Source organism: Antennarius striatus, chromosome 7 (assembly GCF_040054535.1).
Source record: "Antennarius striatus isolate MH-2024 chromosome 7, ASM4005453v1, whole genome shotgun sequence".
NCBI lineage: Eukaryota > Metazoa > Chordata > Actinopteri > Lophiiformes > Antennariidae > Antennarius > Antennarius striatus.
The window spans coordinates 518,045-541,718 of NC_090782.1; the positions used below are offsets into that span (position 1 = coordinate 518,045).

The window sequence follows — 23,674 nt, forward strand, 5'->3', positions numbered from 1 at the left end:
TGGACAGTGGCCCTGATGCTCACTAGTCCTCGGCCTCCCTCTTTCCGCTTAGTGTACAGCCTCAGGATGCTGGACTTGGGGTGAAACCCTCCATGCATGGTGAGGAGCTTTCTCGTCTTGATGTCTGTGGCTTCTATCTCCTCCTTTGGCCAGCTTATGATCCCAGCGGGGTATCTGATGACCGGCAGTGCATACATGTTGATGGCTCGGACCTTGTTCTTGCCATTCAGCTGACTTCTCAGGACTTGCCTTACTCTCTGGAGGTATTTGGCTGTGGATGACTTCCTTGCGGCCTCCTCATGGTTGCCATTAGCCTGTGGGATTCCAAGGTATTTGTAGCTGTCCTTGATGTCTTCTATCCTGCCCCCTGGTAGGTTGACCCCTTCAGTTCTGATCATCTTGCCTCTTCTTGATACCATCCGGCCACATTTGTCTAATCTGAATGACATCCCTATGTCGTCGCTGTAGATCCTGGTGTCCTTCAATCCCCTAGAAGTGCCCCACCTCCATTGGAGCTAAAAGCAACCAATGACATAACAAACCGAAGCCTGATTTCAGGATGCGACGACTTATTTTTAATATCTTATAAACAAGGAATATGACAAAACAAACTGAGAAATGAACTGCTATTCTAAAACTATATTCGTCAAACAGCAGTTTAAATCTAATATATAAGTCAATGAAAAACAAGTGCTCACCAGCACTATCCTCCAAAATCTATGAAATAAATGGAGTAACATCACAGTGTGCAAAAAAACCCCCAAAAAACAAAACTGCCACACAAACACATTAATATCTGACTGATAATAGCAAAAAGAATGAAGCGAGCAACTTGAAGTCAGATCATTGCTCTGTAAAGAGTGACAGAGTGTCGGAAGAAGCAGTGGAGCTCCATGCAGAGTAGCACATCCCTGAGTCTGATCTGACTGACGCTATGAGCCCCCGGGCTGGGGGCCGGAGTCACCTGGAACAAGAACAAACATCACCTCTACATTCAAAATGAAAAAACAAGACCGAAATTCTTACAGTGTGAATCTTACATTCTATAAAATGTCTTCGTATTTCTATTCAAAACAAATAGACCACAACAAGAATTCATACAAAACATGTAAAACAGAAACAAGTAATTGAAAAAACACATGCCTGTTACATGGATGGTAAAAGAACGGAGTCTAGTCAGCGTTTTTCTTTGCATACATACAGGCCGCAGCACGAGCACACACACACACACACACACGCACGCACACACACACACACACACACAGCCCAGTGAGCAGCTTGTGGGTGTCGGTGCCTTGTACAAGGGCACCTCGGCAGTGCTCATGAGGCGAAGTAGACCTCCTGGACTGAGCCATTGCTGCCCCAACAGAATGATACTGTAATGGGGGCGCGGTAGCTCAGTCGGTAGAGCGGGTCATCCAATCATACAAGGTATGCTGTTCCATTCCCGCTCCCGACCATTCACTCTTGGAGTGTGAGCCGAGGTGCCCTTGAGCAAGGCACCGTCCCCAAGCTGCTCATTCGGGGCGCTCCAAAGAGGGGGCTGCCCGTCACTCTGCCTCCCTGTATTTACTGCATGCCTACAGGCCCCTTGTGTGAGTGTGATTGGTTGTTTCAGGAGCCTCTACAAAAACATATATATACATGATAACTACACACGAGTGAAAACATAATAATTCTTCTTCTTGTTCTAATGGTTACGGAGCCAGCCAGGCCAACAACGACTGCTTATTTCCCTTTCAATATCAACATTCCATCAGTGGACGCTCATGGACCATGGACACACTGAGTGAACAACAGACCAGAAACACAGCATCTACTGTAAAGAGATCAACACAGCAAAAGCTTGTTAATAGTAGGCTCAAAACCCTCCTCTTTGATAGAGCTTACAATTAGAAACACATATTCTATTAGATAAGCTTCTATAGGTCTAGACTGCTAAGACAATTTTGTCTGTCTCTCCCGTTAGAGGGAGTTACTTTAATTACTTCTGTTGTTACTTCTGTTGTTATTTCTCTTTGCTTTTCCTGCCAACATTACATTGAACCTTCAAATGCTTGCAAGAGGCTGCCGCCGTCTTTGTGCTTCTGCTCGACGGCTGGGGAACAAATATGGAAGACAGGAAATCCAAAGGCCTGGAAATCCCACCCCCAATTCAGCAACAACAGTACAATTTGGACTGGAAATTCAATCTGTCCAATCTGCCACTCTCTCTCTCTTTTCCTTTCCCTGTCTCTACCCCAGTATATTTCTTTCCTACCCAACCGGTCAAGGAGGATGACCGCCCTCCAGAGTCTGGGTTCTGCCCCGAGTTTCTTCCTCAATGAGGGAGTTTTTCCCCACCACTGTCTCTGATGCTCTGGAGGGTTCAGTTGGGTTTCTCTGTCTGTTAAATCACTTTGAAATGTCTGATGACGTGATTAAGCGCCATACAAATAAAGGTTGATTTATTTATTGATTGACTGATTGATTGTTTTTTGCTGAGTTGATCTGTAGTTGGTTATGGTGACAGTGCCCCATGAAGTCATCCACAAGTTCCATGTACCCTGAGTCACCCAAAAGCTGTTATGTCGTCAGAAAATGTGTGAATGTGACACAGGTCTGAGCTGGGCTGGACATGGGCTGTGTACAGGGTGAAAAGGAGGGTGCACCAGTCAGATCCCTGATCGACACCTGTCACCATCTCTGATGTGCAGCTTGACAAACTGCTGTTTGCGAGGTAATGAGTGATCCAGTGCGCGAGGTCAGTGTCAACCTTCAGTTGGTCTTTTAGGAGGAGGGACTCTGGAGAACCTTAGTGGCACTGTCCTCACACAGGTTGGAGGTGGGATGTGACCACCCCTGGTCTGAAGTCATTGAGCCCATTGGGTTACCTGTTGGTTCCACACAGTGGAAACTTCCCAGATGCAGGTTCAAATTTACCACTTCCTCAGGTGAATTTTTATATAGTGGTTTGTTAATCCAGAAACATTCAAAAACATTTACTGGAAGACGTTCATGTGCAAGCTATTATCATATTTACGCCCTACTTTCTACGTTAATTTTGTGACATCTATCCAAAAGCACATTTTCTGATCTCCTTTTTTCCTCATGACTCCATCATGACAGCAGTTGGAATGGAATGGAATTCCTTTTAATGTCATTATACACAAGTGTACAATGACATTCTTTGACAACTCTCTGTACAAACGACTTAGTTTCAAGTATTAGGTAAATATATTCCCAAAACAAGAAAAACGTGAACAAAACAGGTTTAGAAACAAGCAAATATGAGAATATATTTCCAGTGAGCCATCAAATTGTATGGTGTACTGTGTGGCAGAGGGCTCAGTAGCAACAACTACAACGAGGACATTGCACAGGGTTCCTAATTGGGACAGACTTCCAACAGTGTGTTATCAGTCACTTTCGGAGTACTGTGTTCAGTACTCTGATTGCACTTGAGTAGAACGTGTTGGTCAGTCTAGAGGTCTGTGCCTTGATGGACCGGGTGGGGTGGGGTGGGGTGTGAACTGTGGGTGGGGTGTGAACTGTCCCTGGTGATGCTTGTGGCCCTATGCAGACATCTGGTGTTACAGATGTCTGACAGAGAAGATAACTGTAAACCTACAACCTTCTGCGCTGACTTCCTGACCCTTCCCAGAGACTTCCTGTCAGCCTGAGAGCAGCTGATAAACCACACCAGCATAGTGTTGGTGAGGATGCTCTCCAGAGAACACCTGTAGAAGGACAGAGGCAGGTCCTGGGACACATCTTCTCAATGACTTAGACAGTAGAGGCATTGTTGTGCCTTTTTCATGAGGGCACTGGTGTTAGTGCCCCATGTAAGGTCCTCTGAGATTTACGTTCTCAGGAACTTGAAGTCGCTGACCCGTTCCACCAGGTTGCATTTTCATTCACTAATAAAAAGTGGTTAAATTTCATTTTGCTATTTTTCCATTCAGTAATAATGCAGAAATTTCATGTAGATATTTGTGAAGGTTTCAATGTGCAGCATATGCTGGACTGAAAGATTTGACAGCATGAAGACCCTTCATGGACTAACCTTGTTGTCAGTGGGGTCGTGAACCCTCTTCCTGCCAGGCCCCACAGCAGCCAGAGCAGTGTTGTTGGCCTCTCTTTGCAGCAGCTGTACTTCTATCGGTTGTAACTGGAAAGATAAGGTTCTGTGCTTGAACCAATAATGTTCCCTCTCCATATGGTAACTTTAGGCAACCTTGTTAGTGAACACTCGATTGTTACACAGACATACATTCATACAAATGAATGAAAGCAGGTGGAAGGAATTTGTTAATTGAGTATGCTGAAGTTGAATTAATGTCCTTGATTTGCTGATTGGTGATGATGTCATTTCCTTCACTGTCTTTGTGGAGAGAAAACAGCCTCCGTAAATCATAGCAGTAACTTGCTCTATTGCTAACTCGCGGCACATACACAAAAACATCGCCTAAGACCCCGCAGCACATCTGAGCGGTCCTAAAAGGTGCATGACTAAATTTTTAAACGTCACAATAATGTCAATAACGAAACAAAACGTAGGGAATTTACAACAAAAAGTTGTTTGCAAAGATTTTCAGCAACGAGTACAACATCTGTCTATTTTTTCTTTTCAGCATTATGTTTTTATCTTGTGATTAACCTCCAGGGAGCTGCAGGGGAGGCTCTCAGGAGCCGAATGTGGCCCCGGAGCCGCAGCTTACCGACAACCGAGTTAAGAGTATGGTAGTGTGTAGTTAGAGTATGGTACAGTGTATTTAGAGTATGGTACAGTGTAGTTAGAGTATGGTACAGTGTAGTTAGAGTATGGTACAGTGTAGTTAGAGTATGGTACAGTGTAGTTAGAGTATGGTATAGTGTAGTTAGAGTATGATACAGTGTAGTTAAAGTATGATACAGTGTAGTTAGAGTATTATACAGTGTAGTTAGAGTATGGTACAGTGTAGTTAGAGTATGCTAGTGTGTAGTTAGAGTATGGTACAGCGTAGTTAGAGTATGGTACAGTGTAGTTAGAGTATGATACAGTGTAGTTAGAGTATGGTAGTGTGTAGTTAGAGTATGGTAGTGTGTAGTTAGAGTATGGTACAGTGTAGTTAGAGTATGGTAGTGTGTAGTTAGAGTATGGTACAGTGTAGTTAGAGTATGGTAGTGTGTAGTTAGAGTATGGTACAGTGTAGTTAGAGTATGGTACAGTGTAGTTAGAGTATGGTAGTGTGTAGTTAGAGTATGGTAGTGTGTAGTTAGAGTATGGTAGTGTGTAGTTAGAGTATGATACAGTGTAGTTAGAGTATGGTACAGCGTAGTTAGAGTATGGTACAGTGTAGTTAGAGTATTGTACAGTGTAGTTAGAGTATGATACAGTGTAGTTAGAGTATGATACAGTGTAGTTAGAGTATGATACAGTGTAGTTAGAGTATGGTAGTGTGTAGTTAGAGTATGGTAGTGTGTAGTTAGAGTATGGTACAGTGTAGTTAGAGTATGGTAGTGTGTAGTTAGAGTATGGTACAGTGTAGTTAGAGTATGGTACAGTGTAGTTAGAGTATGGTAGTGTGTAGTTAGAGTATGGTAGTGTGTAGTTAGAGTATGGTAGTGTGTAGTTAGAGTATGGTAGTGTGTAGTTAGAGTATGATACAGTGTAGTTAGAGTATGGTACAGCGTAGTTAGAGTATGGTACAGTGCAGTTAGAGTATGATACAGTGTAGTTAGAGTATGGTAGTGTGTAGTTAGAGTATGGTAGTGTGTAGTTAGAGTATGGTACAGTGTAGTTAGAGTATGGTAGTGTGTAGTTAGAGTATGGTACAGTGTAGTTAGAGTATGGTAGTGTGTAGTTAGAGTATGGTACAGTGTAGTTAGAGTATGGTACAGTGTAGTTAGAGTATGGTAGTGTGTAGTTAGAGTATGGTAGTGTGTAGTTAGAGTATGGTAGTGTGTAGTTAGAGTATGATACAGTGTAGTTAGAGTATGGTACAGCGTAGTTAGAGTATGGTACAGTGTAGTTAGAGTATTGTACAGTGTAGTTAGAGTATGATACAGTGTAGTTAGAGTATGATACAGTGTAGTTACAGTATGATACAGTGTAGTTAGAGTATGGTACAGTGTAGTTAGAGTATGGTACAGTGTAGTTAGAGTATGGTACAGCGTAGTTAGAGTATGGTACAGTGTAGAGTATGGTAGTGTGTAGTTAGAGTATGGTAGTGTGTAGTTAGAGTATGATACAGTGTAGTTAGAGTATGGTACAGCGTAGTTAGAGTATGGTACAGTGTAGTTAGAGTATGATACAGTGTAGTTAGAGTATGGTAGTGTGTAGTTAGAGTATGATACAGTGTAGTTAGAGTATGGTACAGTGTAGTTAGAGTATTGTACAGTGTATTTAGAGTATGATACAGTGTAGTTAGAGTATGATACAGTGTAGTTAGAGTATTATACAGTGTAGTTAGAGTATGCTAGTGTGTAGTTAGAGTATGGTACAGCGTAGTTAGAGTATGGTACAGTGTAGTTAGAGTATGATACAGTGTAGTTAGAGTATGGTAGTGTGTAGTTAGAGTATGGTAGTGTGTAGTTAGAGTATGGTACAGTGTAGTTAGAGTATGGTAGTGTGTAGTTAGAGTATGGTACAGTGTAGTTAGAGTATGGTACAGTGTAGTTAGAGTATGGTACAGTGTAGTTAGAGTATGGTACAGTGTAGTTAGAGTATGGTACAGTGTAGTTAGAGTATGGTACAGCGTAGTTAGAGTATGGTACAGTGTAGAGTATGGTACAGTGTAGTTAGAGTAATATACAGCGTAGTTAGAGTATGCTAGTGTGTGGTTAGAGTATGGTACAGTGTAGTTAGAGTATGGTAGTGTGTAGTTAGAGTATGGTACAGTGTAGTTAGAGTATGGTACAGTGTATTTAGAGTATGGTACAGTGTAGTTAGAGTATGGTACAGTGTAGAGTATGGTACAGTGTAGAGTATGGTACAGTCTAGTTAGAGTATGGTACAGTGTAGTTAGGGCAGGGGTCGGTGACCTTAAACGTTCAAAAAAACTCAAATCAAACCTGTCAGGAGCCTCAAAAAATGTTTTAAAATAATTTATTGTAATGGGGTTCTAGTCTCATTTCAGGCTAACGTGAGCAGCGCTTCTGTGCAGGAACACTTACTCTGGTCAGACGCAGCGATCTCTCTGTCTCCTCTTCATCTGATCCCATTGTCTTCACACTCCCCACTTCTTCTAAGGTACGCAGATGAGGGCACAAATCACTCACTTTAGCATGCCACAGGTCCTCCTATTGACACACACACACACACACACACACACACACACACACACACACACACACACACACACACACACACACACACAATTTTTAAATAAAATATTAATAACAAGACAATCAAAACAAAGTAAGCTAGAATGGATCAGTCTTGCTGTCCCAGCACATGAGATAACACATGTCATATATCCTCCGATGTACCAATGATTTCAGGCTGATCAAAATATGGATTTGGGAGATGACAACCTTCGTTTGGATGGGAGCTGGGTCATAGTATGGTAGCAAATACGGGTACAGATATGGTGCCGCCATCATTATTTGAGACGATGCTAAATCAGGGTCATTCAATCGGATCCTTTACTCTACCTTTCCCTGTGATGGAGTTCTATCTAGGATGGATGCTGCTCCTAATGTGAGCAGATGGTTTCAAGGATCAAGAGGTATCAGTTAGCATGGAGGAGGATATGAGTAAAAACACATCACGCCAACATGAGCATACTGGACCCTACATTAAACAATACAATGACAGATAATCTATTCACAATGGAACAAAAATACACACATTTATGCTCCCATGTCTTCTTCCAGAGGCATGTTAACAAATAGTTGCTACAGGATTTTATTCTTAGTAAGTCGTAGTAACTTCATTCAAATTAGTGGTAGTTATGATAAGTGAGCAGAAGGCCAACAGGAGCAGTACCCTGCTTTGACAGGGACTGTTTTCTGGAGCATGAACCGTGTCTTTCTACCACCACTGAATGGTGCAGAGGTAGCAAGAGTGGAAAAAGCAGGTTATTGACTCCTCGATGTGACAACAAAAAAATTACCCGAAAAAAAATTAAATCATCTGGAACTCACGCCGTTACTATGACAAAAAGAAATAACATGAAAACAACTTTGCAAAAATGAGAAATGTTAAAGACTAACATGGAATTTGAGCAGCTTCTCACAATGGTAGGATTCACTATTAGTGTGAATGAAAATAAACCATAAACTAACAAGGCACCATAACCACAGCACACACTGACGTACCTTTAGCATTGTTTTGCGGCGTTCTGCCATCCAAGTGAGTTTCTGGAGCAGATCACGGAGAAACTCTTGTGTAGCATGAGAAAGAAGAGCTACCACCTCTGGACAGACGTCCGTGACCCCCAAATCCTGTCCTGCTCAGAACACACAAAACATCTGGCAGCGGCTCCACAAGGAATGCTGGACACACTCGTCACAGCTCAGGTGAGAAGAAGTGCAGGTGGTGCACACACCACACACACACACACACACACACACACACACACACACACACACAGACACACACACACACACACACACACACACACAGACACACACACACACACACACACACACACAGACAGACACACACACACACACACACACACACACACACACACAGACACACACACAGACACACACACACAGACACACACACACACAGACACAGACATATACACACACACACACACACACACACACACACCCTCCATGTTCTGTGGTATGTAGTAACATGTACACTAACATACTGTAATCTAATGACCTAAAAACCGTGACAGCCCAGCCCCACTGTCCTCATTGATTTGGGGGGGGGTAACACAATGACCCTGTAGTGAGTTTTGACACGTGTTTGTGGGACTCAGAGCTCACCCCCACTGATGAACCCAGGAAGAACATTCTCAACAGGCGGGGGTCACATGAGGGCTGGCCCAGCCCGGGTACCTTTGTGGAGGACTCTTCTGACGACTGGATGAGGTGAGAGGAAGGGGGGGTCCAGACACGACTGAACCACTGAGCCCACCACAGTGGTCAGGATTTGTGCGTTCTCCTCCCTCAGGTTGACCCCAGCCATGGAGGTCACGTCATTGATGTCATCATCTTCTCTGCTTTACACACACTAATCAATAAGTGCTTTGAGCAGGTCGGCCATGGAGGACATCTGGAGCGTGTCTGACCTGTAGGACCCAGAACCGTCCTGGAACGCTGACATCCTGGACCACGGTGGATCCCGAGGGGGAGGCTTCTTAACCGACAACGTTCCTGTGAAGACAAACAGACGTGTTTCGATGACTGATTGTGTCTCAGCCTTATCAATACACAACACTTAGACCTGTTACCAGGGCTAACAGATAGATACCAGCACCTGTAACTCATCTATACTAATATCTACAGCCTAAAGCAGAGACTGAGATTAAGTGTGACTATAATATTAAAATCTTCAATAGATTATTGAGTCTTCCAGTCAAAAGGAACTTGTTACCGTTCTGTTTCTGCAGCTTGAGCGTCGACCAACCGGTGTCCATTCTGGTCTGAACCAGCTAGTCACATGACTTCAACACAACGTTACTGAACCAGAGCTCCGTCGCTAGTGTTAGCTGCTGCCAGCTGGAGCTCCTTTATGCTTCCTCATAACAACAGATTCTTTTTTCAGGATGTAAAACGGTCCTGTTCCCCCCGGATCAGGCCCCTACCTGTAACCTCTTCTTCTGGGGGGACCGTTGTGTGTCTGGGGACAGGCCTGCTGCTCCAGCTCGGGTCTGTTCTGGACGCCAACCCAGGTCTCAGGGGCGGCCCTCCAGGACTCTGGGAAACCGCATGTTTGAAGAACAATCACTAAGGATGTGTCCTGGACAACAACATAAAACTAGTCCTCATCGTGACCTCAGTCACATTAGTCACAGTAGCTATGGCAACTATATTACTGGGTTTTTTCCATAAATAAGAAGAGATAAGAGAAACCAATACTGAAGTGCGATACTTGTGACTCAATGTAGTATATAAGTATAAATGTAGTATATAAGTATAAATGTAGTATATAAGTATAAATATAGTATATAAGTATAAATGTAGTATATAAGTATAAATGTAGTATATAAGTATAAATGTAGTATATAAGTATAAATGTAGTATATAAGTATAAATGTAGTATATAAGTATAAATGTAGTATATAAGTATAAATGTAGTATATAAGTATAAATATAGTATATAAGTATAAATATAGTATATAAGTATAAATGTAGTATATAAGTATAAATATAGTATATAAGTATAAATATATAAGAACCAGCAGGAGCCCGTGTGAACCCCACCAAAGCCGTGACGGCTCCGTGTGTGTGTGTGTGTGTGTGAGTGAGGAAGCCGTGACGGCTCCGTGTGTGTGTGTGTGTGACGAAGCCGTGACGGCTCCGTGTGTGTGTGTGTGTGTGTGTGACGAAGCCGTGACGGCTCCGTGTGTGTGTGACGAAGCCGTGACGGCTCCGTGTGTGTGTGACGAAGCCGTGACGGCTCCGTGTGTGTGTGTGTGTGACGAAGCCGTGACGGCTCCGTGTGTGTGTGTGTGTGTGTGTGTGTGTGTGTGACGAAGCCGTGACGGCTCCCTGTGTGTGTGTGTGTGTGACGAAGCCGTGACGGCTCCGTGTGTGTGTGTGTGTGTGACGAAGCTGTGACGGCTCCGTGTGTGTGTGTATGTGTGTGTGTGACGAAGCCGTGACGGCTCCGTGTGTGTGTGTGTGTGTGTGACGAAGCCGTGACGGCTCCGTGTGTGTGTGACGAAGCCGTGACGGCTCCGTGTGTGTGTGTGTGTGTGTGTGTGACGAAGCCGTGACGGCTCCGTGTGTGTGTGTGTGTGCGTGACGAAGCCGTGACGGCTCCGTGTGTGTGTGTGTGTGTGTGTGTGACGATAGGAGAAAAGCCTTCATTTCTGTGCTCACGTGTTTCAGATTGAGAGATTGTGGATTCTCTGCATGGAACGAAACCTTATTTCACAGCCCAGCTTCCGTCCAGACATGGGCCGTGATCAGAGTTCACTATTCAGTGACTCTCTTTCCCGTTGCAGAACATGTTCATGTAGCTAACTCATGGTGACTGAGTTTGAACAACACAACTAAGACGTGATCATTGGCTGTCGGTGGAGTCACAGGAAGATGCTCCTACATCCTGCCGAGCAGAGCAGGACACCGAGGAGGGAAGGGAAGGCAGCAGGCGGAAACTTACTGGACGCCTGGCCTGTTTGAAGACGATGCCAAACACCTCCACACCACCCTCAGTGATCCCACCTGAGACCACCAGCTAGGGGGGGTAACAAACCCACCATGGCCTGTTGAGGCCTTCGGTCTAAGAAAGCTACTCCCAAAGAGGTTCAGGAGGTGGTGCAGAAAGCAAGGTCCAGGTCTGACCCAGGACCAACACCAACATACTGGGGTGTAACTACCCTATTATGGGTTTATCAGCACGGCGTTCTGAGAGGGATCTGTGCCCACTACTCCTCTACAGGTTCCCAATCCCTCCATCTCCAATATGAAGGAGATGTTAGGACTGCTGAGGGGCTTGGGCTACGTCTCACTCTGAGGAAACACCTGCAAACTGATGGTCCCCTTGAAATCTATTGCACAGGAGTTTAGCGTGCAAAGGGGGGGGCGCTGTTGTTCTACGAGACGGAGGAGCCAAAAGCATCCAGGGCAGCAGCAGTCCTGACTGGCAACAAACGGACAGCAGAGGTGGTAGGGAGCAGACACGGCCGCAACTACGCCACAGAGTCCTGCTTGGAACAGTAGCCACAGGTGGGGCTGGATTATGAACCAGCTACCCCCCCTCCTTTTTTTAACAAGGAAAGGAGCAGAAGCAACTACCGTAGGGCCCGGATATAAGACGGTGTTTTTTGCATTGAATTAAGACTGAAAAAGTGGGGGTCGTCTTACATTTGGGGTCTAGACATTACACCCTTCACAACGGTAGATGGCGCCAGATATCTTTAAAGCGAATGCTGAACTAACTCCCCAGGCCAAAACGAACTCCTGTCACGAAGAAGAAAAATAAAAATAGCATTAAGACAGAAAAGAGAAGAAAATAAGAGAAGAGGTAACAGAAAATGGAGAAACGTAACGACAATCTGGAGAAAAGTGGGTCTAAGATCGTCCAGGTTAACCGGCAGCTGAGGAGAAGTTATGATGCAAACTTCTAGATGATGGTGATAAATGAGGTAGAGTCTTCAAACAACTGCAAAGCGGCTGCGAAATACGGTGTCAGAGAGTGTAATGTACGGAGATGGAGAGCTCAAAAAGTTCGCCTGAAAAATGCTCAGTCAGAGAAACGCTTTCCGTGGTGCTTTTTCTCTCAAATATATTCTTATAATCATTTGTGTCAGATGAACTGTAATTATTTTATGTAGAAAAATTTAATTTAGTGTTCAAAAAGTCTTTTTTTCAAACTTGAGTCTTGAGAAAGAGGGGGTGGTCTTCTAATCAGGGTCGTCTTATACTCGGGCCAATGTGGTATTTCAGACTGATATGAGAGCAGTGGATGAGGAGATATCCAGCAGAGCAGTGGGAATGAGAAGAAGATCTCATGGATTGACCACGGGCGGGCAGAGTTCTTAGTCCAGGATGTCTACGAGATACTCTTCATCCAAACTGCACTACTGGGCTTTGGTCGGTATACCAGCAGGCTCCCCATGCCAGATCCTAAAGCACACAATGTGTTTCTGCCCACGAGCTGTAGGCGAAAGCTGTCAGACGTCAAAACTCACAAAGAAAGTCATCAACTTCATCAGAGCAGGAGGAGAGCCAAGAACAACACTGAGAACAGGACTGGGTAGTCAACTCAAGTTAACCCAACATGCTGCTAACATCTGACCGCCTTTCCATGTCAGAGGTCACAGAATGTGATTATGCTAGAGCTGACTGCTGTGAGACGAGCGAATGAAAGAGGCCTTTGGACCGAAGTGGGAGACGTGTGACAGCCTAGTCAGGGACTGCCACCGACAAGGCTGGAAGACTGAGGCCCCGCCCACACCATGACGGATTTATTTTAAAACGGAACTTTTTAAAACGCATTGAAAACGATTCCCGTCCACACGACAGTGTCTTTAAAAAATCTCTGTCCACGCGTAAACGCAGCGGTGCGTTTACGAAGACGGCTATAAGCATGCCAAACCATGTGGTGGCAGTATTGAGTCAAATTTTATCCAATAGGAATCCTCCGTGTTTTCTTGTCACAACACACGGGCCCAGAAATATGACGTCACAGCGGTTTTCGTCGCAGGTAAGACGTCAGCGTTTTTCAAAGGTCGCGGATACGCCGTCCACACGACAACGCAGACCCAGCGTTTTTGAAAAATCCACCTCGGCCAGCGTTTTTAAAACGTTGTGTTTTCCTTCCGGATATCTGCGTTGTCGTGGGGACGGAAGGCGTAAACGCAACAAAAAAGTTGCGTTTTCAATGTTGATGTTGATGTTAAATGCCACAGTTTTATACTTATGTAGCTCATGAAAAATCCCCCAGATTTTTGTTTTTGAGATGGTCAGCATTCAGAAACTAAAACATGTCTTTACCTGATGGCTGTCACTGCTGTTCTGCTTTGTATTAGCATTGGACTGCTTCACAGAGGAACACAGAGTGTTGGGGTTGAAGGTAGAAGTTGAAGCCTGCTGGATAAATAACTGAGGGTCTGGAGTGAGGCAACGCACGGCAGGAAGACTTTTCTGTCAGCAATGAGGAAAAGAAGAGTGGGATGTCATGTCATCGACAAAATCCTGAAGACATTTTGAAGAGGTAATTCATGTCATCCATCCGTCAGCCTGTAAACAATCTGCTGTGTTAAGTTAATCAGTCTCATCCTGGGCTCTTCATTCTCCTAATACCAATGCAACCTTAGATAGTCTGAGATCTTCTGGGGCCGGCTGACGCTCAAACAAACAACTACAATGAACTGTTGAATGTGTATTCACCTGGAGAAAAGGCACCAGGCAGGGCTGAGGCGTGGACCTCAACTCGTCATAGAGCTGTTGGGTAAACGCTTCTGCTTCAAGACGTCCTTCCTGGAGGTCAAAACACTTATCAATAAGTAAAATGCAATATATTTGTGTTAAGAGAGGGTTGTACTGTGAGATTAATCTCACATCAAGGAAAGACAAACATGTTTATGTAGTTTGATTAGATGGTTCTACAATGGTGGATAAGCAATGTTACTGTAGTTAGTTATCAACCATTAGTGTCAGTTCAGTGCAGTGAGTGTATTCAGAATGTACAGCAACACACACCATTACAACAGCTTATGCTGAGCATTTTTCTACGTTAAAGATAAAGTTCAAGGTTTAAAGTGAAACTAGTTTCTGTGGTGAGGCAGACATACCAGCAAACTCTTGACGAGCCCTCTGACATTGACAGCCATGTGGGCAGACCTGGAGCCACTGGAGGCCAGCTTGATCAGAGTCACCAGGAAGTTTTTACACTTCTTCACACTTTCCAGAGTCTCCTGTAGGTGAAATGACAAACAACCAACTGTAAAAATGTGCCACATCATCCTTACATCATCCCAAATCTTACTTTTATAGATAATGTTGTCACACTGTTGAAGCAGCAACCACATGGATTTATTTGTAAAGTGTATCTTGAGATCTTACAAGGTTACTTATTTATTATATATTTATATAAACAGCAAACTGGAGATGACAAATTGCAATATCATGCAAGACACTAGAGAAACAGTGTCCATGACGGAGACGTGTGCTCCAGTCCTTCAGTGAGCCCTGACCATTCCAGACACTACAACAGTATTCCAGACAATGTAGCTACAAGAGGACACAAGCCAGTGTCTTATTGTGCCGGTCCCAAGCCCGGATAAATACAGAGGGTTGCGTCAGGAAGGGCATCCGGCATAAAACTTTTGCCAAATCAAAGATGCGAATCAAACCTACGACTTCCATACCGGATCGGTCGAGGCCTGGTTTAACAACGACCGCCATCAGCGCTGTTGACCTACAGGGCGCCGGTGGAAATTGGATTACTGTTGGTCGAAGAAGGAGAGGAGAAAGAGAGAGAAGAGGAACACCAAGAGTATAGGACTGAGAGTAGGGACGTTAAATGTTGGAACTATGACAGGAAAAGGTAGAGAGTTGGTTGACATGATGCAGAGGAGGAAGGTAGACATACTGTGTGTCCAGGAGACCAGGTGGAAAGGTAGCAAGGCTAGAAGTTTAGGAGCAGGGTTCAAGTTGTTCTATCATGGTGTAGATGGGAAGAGAAATGGAGGAGGAGTTATCTTGAAGGAGGAGTTTGTTAGGAATGTCCTGGAGGTAAAAAGAGTGTCAGATAGAGTGATGAGTCTGAAGCTAGAAATAGAAGGTGTGATGTTCAATGTTGTTAGTGGGTATGCTCCACAGGTAGGATGTGAGCTGGAGGAGAAGGAGAAATTCTGGTCGGACTTTGATGAAATGATGCAGAGCAGACCTGGAAGTGAGAGAGTTGTCATTGGAGCAGACTTCAATGGACATGTTGGTGCAGGAAACAGAGGTGATGAGGAGGTGATGGGCAGGTTTGGTATCCAGGAGAGGAACGCAGAAGGACAGATGGTAGTTGATTTTGCAAAAAGGATGGAAATGGCTGTAGTGAATACTTTAATACTTTCTTCCAGAAGAGGCAGGAACATAGGGTGACCTATAAGAGTGGAGGTAGGAGCACACAGGTAGACTTCATCTTGTGTAGACGGTGTAACCTGAAGGAGATCAGTGACTGTAAGGTAGTGGTAGGTGAGAGTGTAGCCAAACAGCATAGGATGGTGGTGTGTAGGATGACTCTGGTGGTGAGGAAGATCAAGAGGGCAAAGACAGAGCAGAAGACGAAATGGTGGAAGCTGAAAAAGGAAGAGTGTTGCATGACTTTTAGGAAGGAGTTAAGACAGGCTCTGGGTGGTCAGGAGGTGCTTCCAGATGACTGGACAACTACAGCTAATGTGATCAGGGAGACAGGTAGGAGAGTACTTGGTGTGTCATCTGGAAGGAAAGTAGATAAGGAGACTTGGTGGTGGAATGAGGAGGTACAGGAGTGTATACAGAGAAAGAGGTTAGCTAAGAAGAAGTGGGACACTGAGAGGACTGAGGAGAGTAGACAGGAGTACAGGGAGATGCAGCGTAAGGTGAAGGTAGAGGTAGCAAAGGACAAACAAGAAGCTGATGATGACTTGTATGCTAGGTTGGACAGTAAGGAGGGAGAGACTGATCTATACCGGTTGGCAAGACAGAGAGACAGAGATGGGAAGGACGTGCAGCAGGTTAGGGTGATTAAGGATAGGGATGGAAGTCTATTGACAGGTGCCAGTAGTGTGATGGGAAGATGGAAAGAGTACTTTGAAGAGTTGATGAACGTGGAAAATGAGAGAGAACAAAGACTGGAAGAGGTGACTGTTGTGGACCAGGATGTAGCAAAAATTAGTCAGGATGAAGTGAGGAGGGCATTGAAGAGGATGAAGAGTGGAAAGGCAGTCGGTCCTGATGATATACCTGTAGAGGTTTGGAAGTGTCTAGGAGAGGTGGCAGTAGAGTTTCTGACTGGGTTGTTCAACAGGATCTTAGATAGTGAGAAGATGCCTGAGGAATGGAGGAGAAGTGTGCTGGTGCCCATTTTTAAGAACAAGGGAGATGTGCAGAGTTGTGGCAACTACAGAGGAATAAAGCTGATGAGACATACAATGAAGTTATGGGAGAGAGTAGTGGAAGCTAGACTAAGGGCAGAAGTGAACATTTGTGAGCAGCAGTATAGTTTCATGCCAAAACAGAGTACTACAGATGTAGTATTTGCGTTGAGGATGTTGACAGAGAAGTACAGAGAAGGCCAGAAGTAGCTGCATTGTGTTTTTGTAGATCTGGAGAAAGCTGATGACAGGGTGTCCAGAGAGGAACTGTGGTATTGTATGAGGAAGTCTGGAGTGGCAGAGAAGTATGTTAGAGCGGTGCAGGACATGTATGAGGACTGTAAGACAGTGGTGAGGTGTGTGTAGGTGTGACAGAGGAGTTCAAGGTGGAGGTGGGACTGCATCAGGGATCAGCTCTGAGCCCCTTCTTGTTGCTATGGTGATGGACAGGCTGACAGACGAGGTCAGACAGGAATCTCCATGGACTATGATGTTTGCAGATGACATTGTGATCTGCAGTGAGAGCAGGGAACAGGTGGAGGAGAAGCTAGAGAGGTGGAGGTTTGTCCTGGAAAGGAGAGGAATGAAGGTTAGCCGCAGTAAGACAGAGTACATGTGTGTGAATGAGAGGGACCCAAGTGGAAGAGTGAGGTTACAGGGAGAAGAGATCAAGAAGGTGGAGGATTTGAAGTACTTAGGGTCAACAGTCCAGAGCAATGGAGAGTGTGGAAAAGAGGTGAAGAAGCGTGTCCAGGCAGGATGGAACGGGTGGAGGAAAGTGTCAGGTGTGATGTGTGATAGAAGAGTTTCAGCTAAAATGAAAGGAAAGGTGTACAAAACTGTGGTGAGACCAGCGATGTTGTTTGGTCTAGAGACAGTGTCCCTGAGGAAAAGACAGGAGACAGAGCTGGAGGTAGCATTAAACCACCTTCTATCTGTGTTACCTTTAAAACACTCTGATAGACTGTTTAAAACACTTTTGTATTAAAGTGTTTCTTTAATACATGGAAGTACGCTGCGTTCCGTGAATGTCAGAACGTAGAACACTTCCAGATGCTGTAAGCCAATAGCATGCGTGTACGGTATCATGTGACTAAGTACTAAAAATCTGTGATGTAGTGAAGCCGTGCATTTAGAAGTGCTAACAAGCGAGGGATTACTGTACAACTCTTACAACTCCATTTTCAAGTTTACAAAGAGGCACAGCAGTGTGTGTGTGTGTGTGTGTGTGTGTGTGTGTGTGTGTGTGTGTGTGTGTGTGTGTGTGTGTGTGTAATCAAATCACACACAGTTCAGTTGTCCACGGCTACATTGAGAACACCTGGGTTGACTTATTGACTTGCTCATCACCTTATAAGGGTTGAGTTAATCCAGATAATTGGTTATCTGGTTATCTTGAACTTGACTTTAGGGCAGGACTAGCCTTGAGGAGGAGCCTTGATGTGAGGATGCACTGGTTAGACTCACCTCAGTAAAGGCAGCTGGCTCCTTGCTGCTGTCTGTCTGAACACAAGCCTGTCGGCGCGTCTCACACACAGAACTGGCTGCTTGGCCAGCAGCTGTTGTAGAAGATCCACCAACACCCTGGAACAGGAGACCCAAGGGCAAGGGCAGCACCATGTAGTACTACAGTACTACATCACTACAGTACTATAGTACTACATCACTACAGTACTACAGTACTACAGTACTACATCACTACAGTACTACAGTACTACATCACTACAGTACTACAGTACTACATCACTACAGTACTACAGTATTACAGTACTACAGTACTACAGTACTACAGTACTACATCACTACAGTACTACAGTACTACATCACTACAGTACTACAGTACTACAGTACTACATCACTACAGTACTACAGTACTACATCACTACAGTACTACAGTACTACATCACTACAGTACTACAGTACTACATCACTACAGTACTACAGTACTACAGTACTACGTCACTACAGTACTACAGTACTACAGTACTACAGTACTACATCACTACAGTACTACAGTACTACATCACTACAGTACTACAGTACTACATCACTACAGTACTACATCACTACAGTACTACAGTACTACATCACTACAGTACTACAGTACTACATCACTACAGTACTACAGTACTACATCACTACAGTACTACAGTACTACAGTACTACGTCACTACAGTACTACAGTACTACAGTACTACAGTACTACATCACTACAGTACTACAGTACTACAGTACTGCATCACTACAGTACTACAGTACTACAGTACTACATCACTACAGTATTACAGTACTACATCACTACAGTACTACAGTACTACATCACTACAGTACTACAGTACTACATCACTACAGTACTACAGTACTACATCACTACAGTACTACAGTACTACAGTACTACATCACTACAGTACTACAGTACTACATCACTACAGTACTACAGTACTACAGTACTGCATCACTACAGTACTACAGTATTACAGTACTACAGCACTACAGTACTACAGTACTACAGTACTACATCACTACAGTACTACAGTACTACATCACTACAGTACTACAGTACTACAGTACTGCATCACTACAGTAATACAGTACTACAGTACTACAGTACTACATCACTACAGTACTACAGTATTACAGTACTACAGCACTACAGTACTACAGTACTACAGTACTACAGTACTGCATCACTACAGTACTACAGTACTACAGCACTACAGTACTACAGTACTACAGTACTACAGTACTACAGTACTGCATCACTACAGTACTACAGTACTACAGCACTACAGTACTACAGTATTACAGTACTACAGTACTACAGTACTACAGTACTACAGTACTGCATCACTACAGTACTACAGTACTACAGTACTACAGTATTACAGTACTACAGTATTACAGTACTACAGTATTACAGTACTACAGTATTACAGTACTACAGTACTACATCACTACAGTACTACAGTACTACAGTACTACATCACTACAGTACTACAGTACTACAGTATTACAGTACTACAGTACTACAGTACTACAGTACTACAGTACTACAGGATCAGTGGTGACACCCCTGCAGTGAATGAGCGTACACCAGCGGTACCTTGACCACAGCCGTCTCCTGCACAGGTCCAGCCTGGACCCTGGGGGGGGCCGTCATCCTGACCACCACCACCTTCTTGCTGTGGGCTCCAGCGTCTGCAGGGGCCTTCAGGACACACACCTTCACACACCAACAAACACCCCTTCACCCACCACCCCTTAACAAAGGCAGCGCAGGAGCACGAACCGACACCTGGGGGGCCGCGGCTCTGTTTGCTGGAGTAACGGTGCTGCGTGGACCCTGCTGAGCCTGTGCCAAAGCATGATGGGAAACCAGCATGAGCTGACCACCGCCGCTGCGGAGCAGCACCATCCCTGCAACAGACGGCTGCAGTTAGAAACTCAGTGCCAGTGGGGGGGGGGGCATGGGGGCCGGCCTGGCTCCCCCGCTGCACAGGATCCATGTTCCACCTCATCATGGAATTACTCCCACCGGTGACACCCCCTCACCTGGGGGCATGTGCACGCCGCCTGGGAGCTGTGGGGCCACAGCGACTGCCTGGAGAGGTGCTGTTCTCGGTACAGCGATCACCACCGTCCCTCCTGGGGGGGCAGCCTGGCTCGTAGAGGCCCCCTGGCTTTGGGCCGGTTTGGCTGCCCGCGGGTCGCCATCGGCGCCGACTCTCGCCGGCGTGGATACCTTTGCTATCACCATGAGGGGGGAGGACAACCGCGGCACCGATGCTGTGATTGTAGATGAGGGGGGGGGGTGGCTCTGGACAGGGGGGGTGACTTTGGGTTGGGCAGACACACGATCCCTCTGTGGGCAGCCTTCAGGGGCACTGATGGGGCCACATGGAGCCGAGACCTGGAGCAACAGCGTCGGATCCACAGCCTCTTGATCCGTGGTCATGATGAGCTGTGACAACAAACAGTGGACAAACAGACCCTGATCAAACACAAAGGCATCGACAGTTAGCATCAGGTGTAGCATCTACAGTTAGCATCAGGTGTAGCAGCTACAGTTAGCATCAGGTGTAGCATCTACAGTTAGCATCAGGTGTAGCATCTACAGTTAGCATCAGGTGTAGCATCGACAGTTAGCATCAGGTGTAGCAGCTACAGTTAGCATCAGGTGTAGCATCTACAGTTAGCATCAGGTGTAGCATCTACAGTTAGCATCAGGTGTAGCATCTACAGTTAGCATCAGGTGTAGCATCGACAGTTAGCATCAGGTGTAGCATCGACAGTTAGCATCAGGTGTAGCATCGACAGTTAGCATCAGGTGTAGCATCGACAGTTAGCATCAGGTGTAGCATCTACAGTTAGCATCAGGTGTAGCATCGACAGTTAGCATCAGGTGTAGCATCGACAGTTAGCATCAGGTGTAGCATCTACAGTTAGCATCAGGTGTAGCATCTACAGTTAGCATCAGGTGTAGCATCGACAGTTAGCATCAGGTGTAGCAACGACAGTTAGCATCAGGTGTAGCATCTACAGTTAGCATCAGGTGTAGCATCTACAGTTAGCATCAGGTGTAGCATCTACAGCTAGCATCAGGTGTAGCATTAACAGAATTAGCATTGAGGTGAGCAGCCGATGCTAATGACCTGAACCTGTGTGGAGCTTCCTGCTTCAGGTTAACCCTTTGATGACCTGCTGGAGCTCATCAGTGACAAGTAACGCTTTCCTGACGGTTCGGACCGGTTCGGACCGGTTCGGTTCGGTTCGGACCGGTTCGGTTCGGACCGGTTCGGTTCGGTTCGGTTCGGACCGGTTCGGTACCCGCGGGGTCACCCCGTGTGGGTTCAGAGCTCACCTGTGGAATCTCCACGCGGATCCTGGACTCACCTGCAGGCTGTGATGCGTTCAGGAACCTCGTAAATGTGCGTGCGGAGGGATCGGCTGCTGCTGGACAGACGATCGTGTGATTATTGATTCAGTGATTATTGATTATGTGATCATCAGCGGAATGACAGAAGAGTCCTTGGAGTGAAACTTTATTTCACCAGAGATGTCAAACCACGTGGTTTGAACACATTCAAAAATCAGACACATGTTTTTGACATTTTTTGGATTTGATCAACTTCATCAGTGTGTAGAAATATTAATCAGTGTGTAGAAATATTAATTAGTGTGTAGAAATATTCATCAGTGTGTAGAAATATTAATTAGTGTGTAGAAATATTAATTAGTGTGTAGAAATATTCATCAGTGTGTAGAAATATTAATTAGTGTGTAGAAATATTCATCAGTGTGTAGAAATATTAATTAGTGTGTAGAAATATTCATCAGTGTGTAGAAATATTAATCAGTGTGTAGAAATATTAATCAGTGTGTAGAAATATTCATCAGTGTGTAGAAATATTAATTAGTGTGTAGAAATATTAATTAGTGTGTAGAAATATTCATCAGTGTGTAGAAATATTAATCAGTGTGTAGAAATATTCATCAGTGTGTAGAAATATTCATCAGTGTGTAGAAATATTAATCAGTGTGTAGAAATATTCATCAGTGTGTAGAAATATTAACCAGTGTGTAGAAATATTAATCAGTGTGTAGAAATATTAACCAGTGTGTAGAAATATTCATCAGTGTGTAGAAATATTAATCAGTGTGTAGAAATATTAATCAGTGTGTAGAAATATTAATCAGTGTGTAGAAATATTCATCAGTGTGTAGAAATATTAATTAGTGTGTAGAAATATTAACCAGTGTGTAGAAATATTCATCAGTGTGTAGAAATATTCATCAGTGTGTAGAAATATTAATCAGTGTGTAGAAATATTAACCAGTGTGTAGAAATATTCATCAGTGTGTAGAAATATTAATTAGTGTGTAGAAATATTCATCAGTGTGTAGAAATATTAATTAGTGTGTAGAAATATTCATCAGTGTGTAGAAATATCCATCAGTGTGTAGAAATATTAATCAGTGTGTAGAAATATTAACCAGTGTGTAGAAATATTCATCAGTGTGTAGAAATATTAATCAGTGTGTAGAAATATTAACCAGTGTGTAGAAATATTCATCAGTGTGTAGAAATATTAATTAGTGTGTAGAAATATTAATTAGTGTGTAGAAATATTCATCAGTGTGTAGAAATATTCATCAGTGTGTAGAAATATTAATTAGTGTGTAGAAATATTAATTAGTGTGTAGAAATATTAATCAGTGTGTAGAAATATTCATCAGTGTGTAGAAATATTAACCAGTGTGTAGAAATATTAACCAGTGTGTAGAAATATTCATCAGTGTGTAGAAATATTAATTAGTGTGTAGAAATATTCATCAGTGTGTAGAAATATTAATTAGTGTGTAGAAATATTAACCAGTGTGTAGAAATATTAACCAGTGTGTAGAAATATTAATCAGTGTGTAGAAATATTCATCAGTGTGTAGAAATATTCATCAGTGTGTAGAAATATTAACCAGTGTGTAGAAATATTCATCAGTGTGTAGAAATATTAATCAGTGTGTAGAAATATTAACCAGTGTGTAGAAATATTCATCAGTGTGTAGAAATATTAATTAGTGTGTAGAAATATTAATTAGTGTGTAGAAATATTAATCGGTGTGTATAAATATTCATCGGTGTGTAGAAATATTAACCAGTGTGTAGAAATATTAACCAGTGTGTAGAAATATTCATCAGTGTGTAGAAATATTAATCAGTGTGTAGAAATATTAATTAGTGTGTAGAAATATTAACCAGTGTGTAGAAATATTCATCAGTGTGTAGAAATATTAATCAGTGTGTAGAAATATTAACCAGTGTGTAGAAATATTAATTAGTGTGTAGAAATATTAATTAGTGTGTAGAAATATTAATTAGTGTGTAGAAATATTAACCAGTGTGTAGAAATATTAATCAGTGTGTAGAAATATTAACCAGTGTGTAGAAATATTCATCAGTGTGTAGAAATATTAATCAGTGTGTAGAAATATTAACCAGTGTGTAGAAA

General features: G+C 43.7%; 1 protein-coding gene across 4 annotated transcripts; it reads right to left on the reverse strand.

Moving 5' to 3' along the window:
- Nucleotides 1-455: 455 nt before the first annotated feature.
- LOC137599048 (transcription initiation factor TFIID subunit 4-like) lies at nt 456-21,254 on the reverse strand. Of its 4 annotated transcripts, none has more exons than XM_068319698.1 (14): nt 20,220-21,254; nt 19,963-20,084; nt 19,771-19,875; nt 18,135-18,251; nt 14,391-14,513; nt 13,987-14,076; nt 13,591-13,740; nt 9,732-9,843; nt 9,216-9,300; nt 8,983-9,143; nt 8,284-8,414; nt 7,138-7,263; nt 4,046-4,150; nt 457-964 (listed from the first exon to the last, which is right to left on the reverse strand). In XM_068319698.1, the coding sequence occupies exons 1-14, from the start codon at nt 20,701-20,703 to the stop codon at nt 839-841; spliced, it is 2,037 nt and encodes a 678-aa protein (XP_068175799.1). In that variant the 5' UTR covers nt 20,704-21,254; the 3' UTR covers nt 457-838. The 4 variants fall into 4 exon arrangements, with proteins under 4 accessions (XP_068175800.1, XP_068175799.1, XP_068175797.1 ...); XM_068319696.1 differs by having other exon boundaries at nt 19,957-20,084; XM_068319699.1 differs by lacking the exon at nt 4,046-4,150 and having other exon boundaries at nt 456-964; nt 19,957-20,084.
- Between the last annotated feature and the right edge of the window lie 2,420 nt (nt 21,255-23,674).

Excerpts from the sequence above, each read along its gene's own strand:
- LOC137599048 (XM_068319696.1), bottom strand. The coding sequence starts at position 20,703 with ATGCTACACCTGATGCTAACTGTCGATGCCTTTGTGTTTGATCAGGGT. Across the intron at positions 13,741-13,986 it reads GCCTGGTGCCTTTTCTCCAG|AAAAGTCTTCCTGCCGTGCG; the intron begins GTGAATACACAT and ends CATTGCTGACAG. Across the intron at positions 4,151-7,137 it reads GATCGCTGCGTCTGACCAGA|TTACAACCGATAGAAGTACA; the intron begins GTAAGTGTTCCT and ends TTATCTTTCCAG.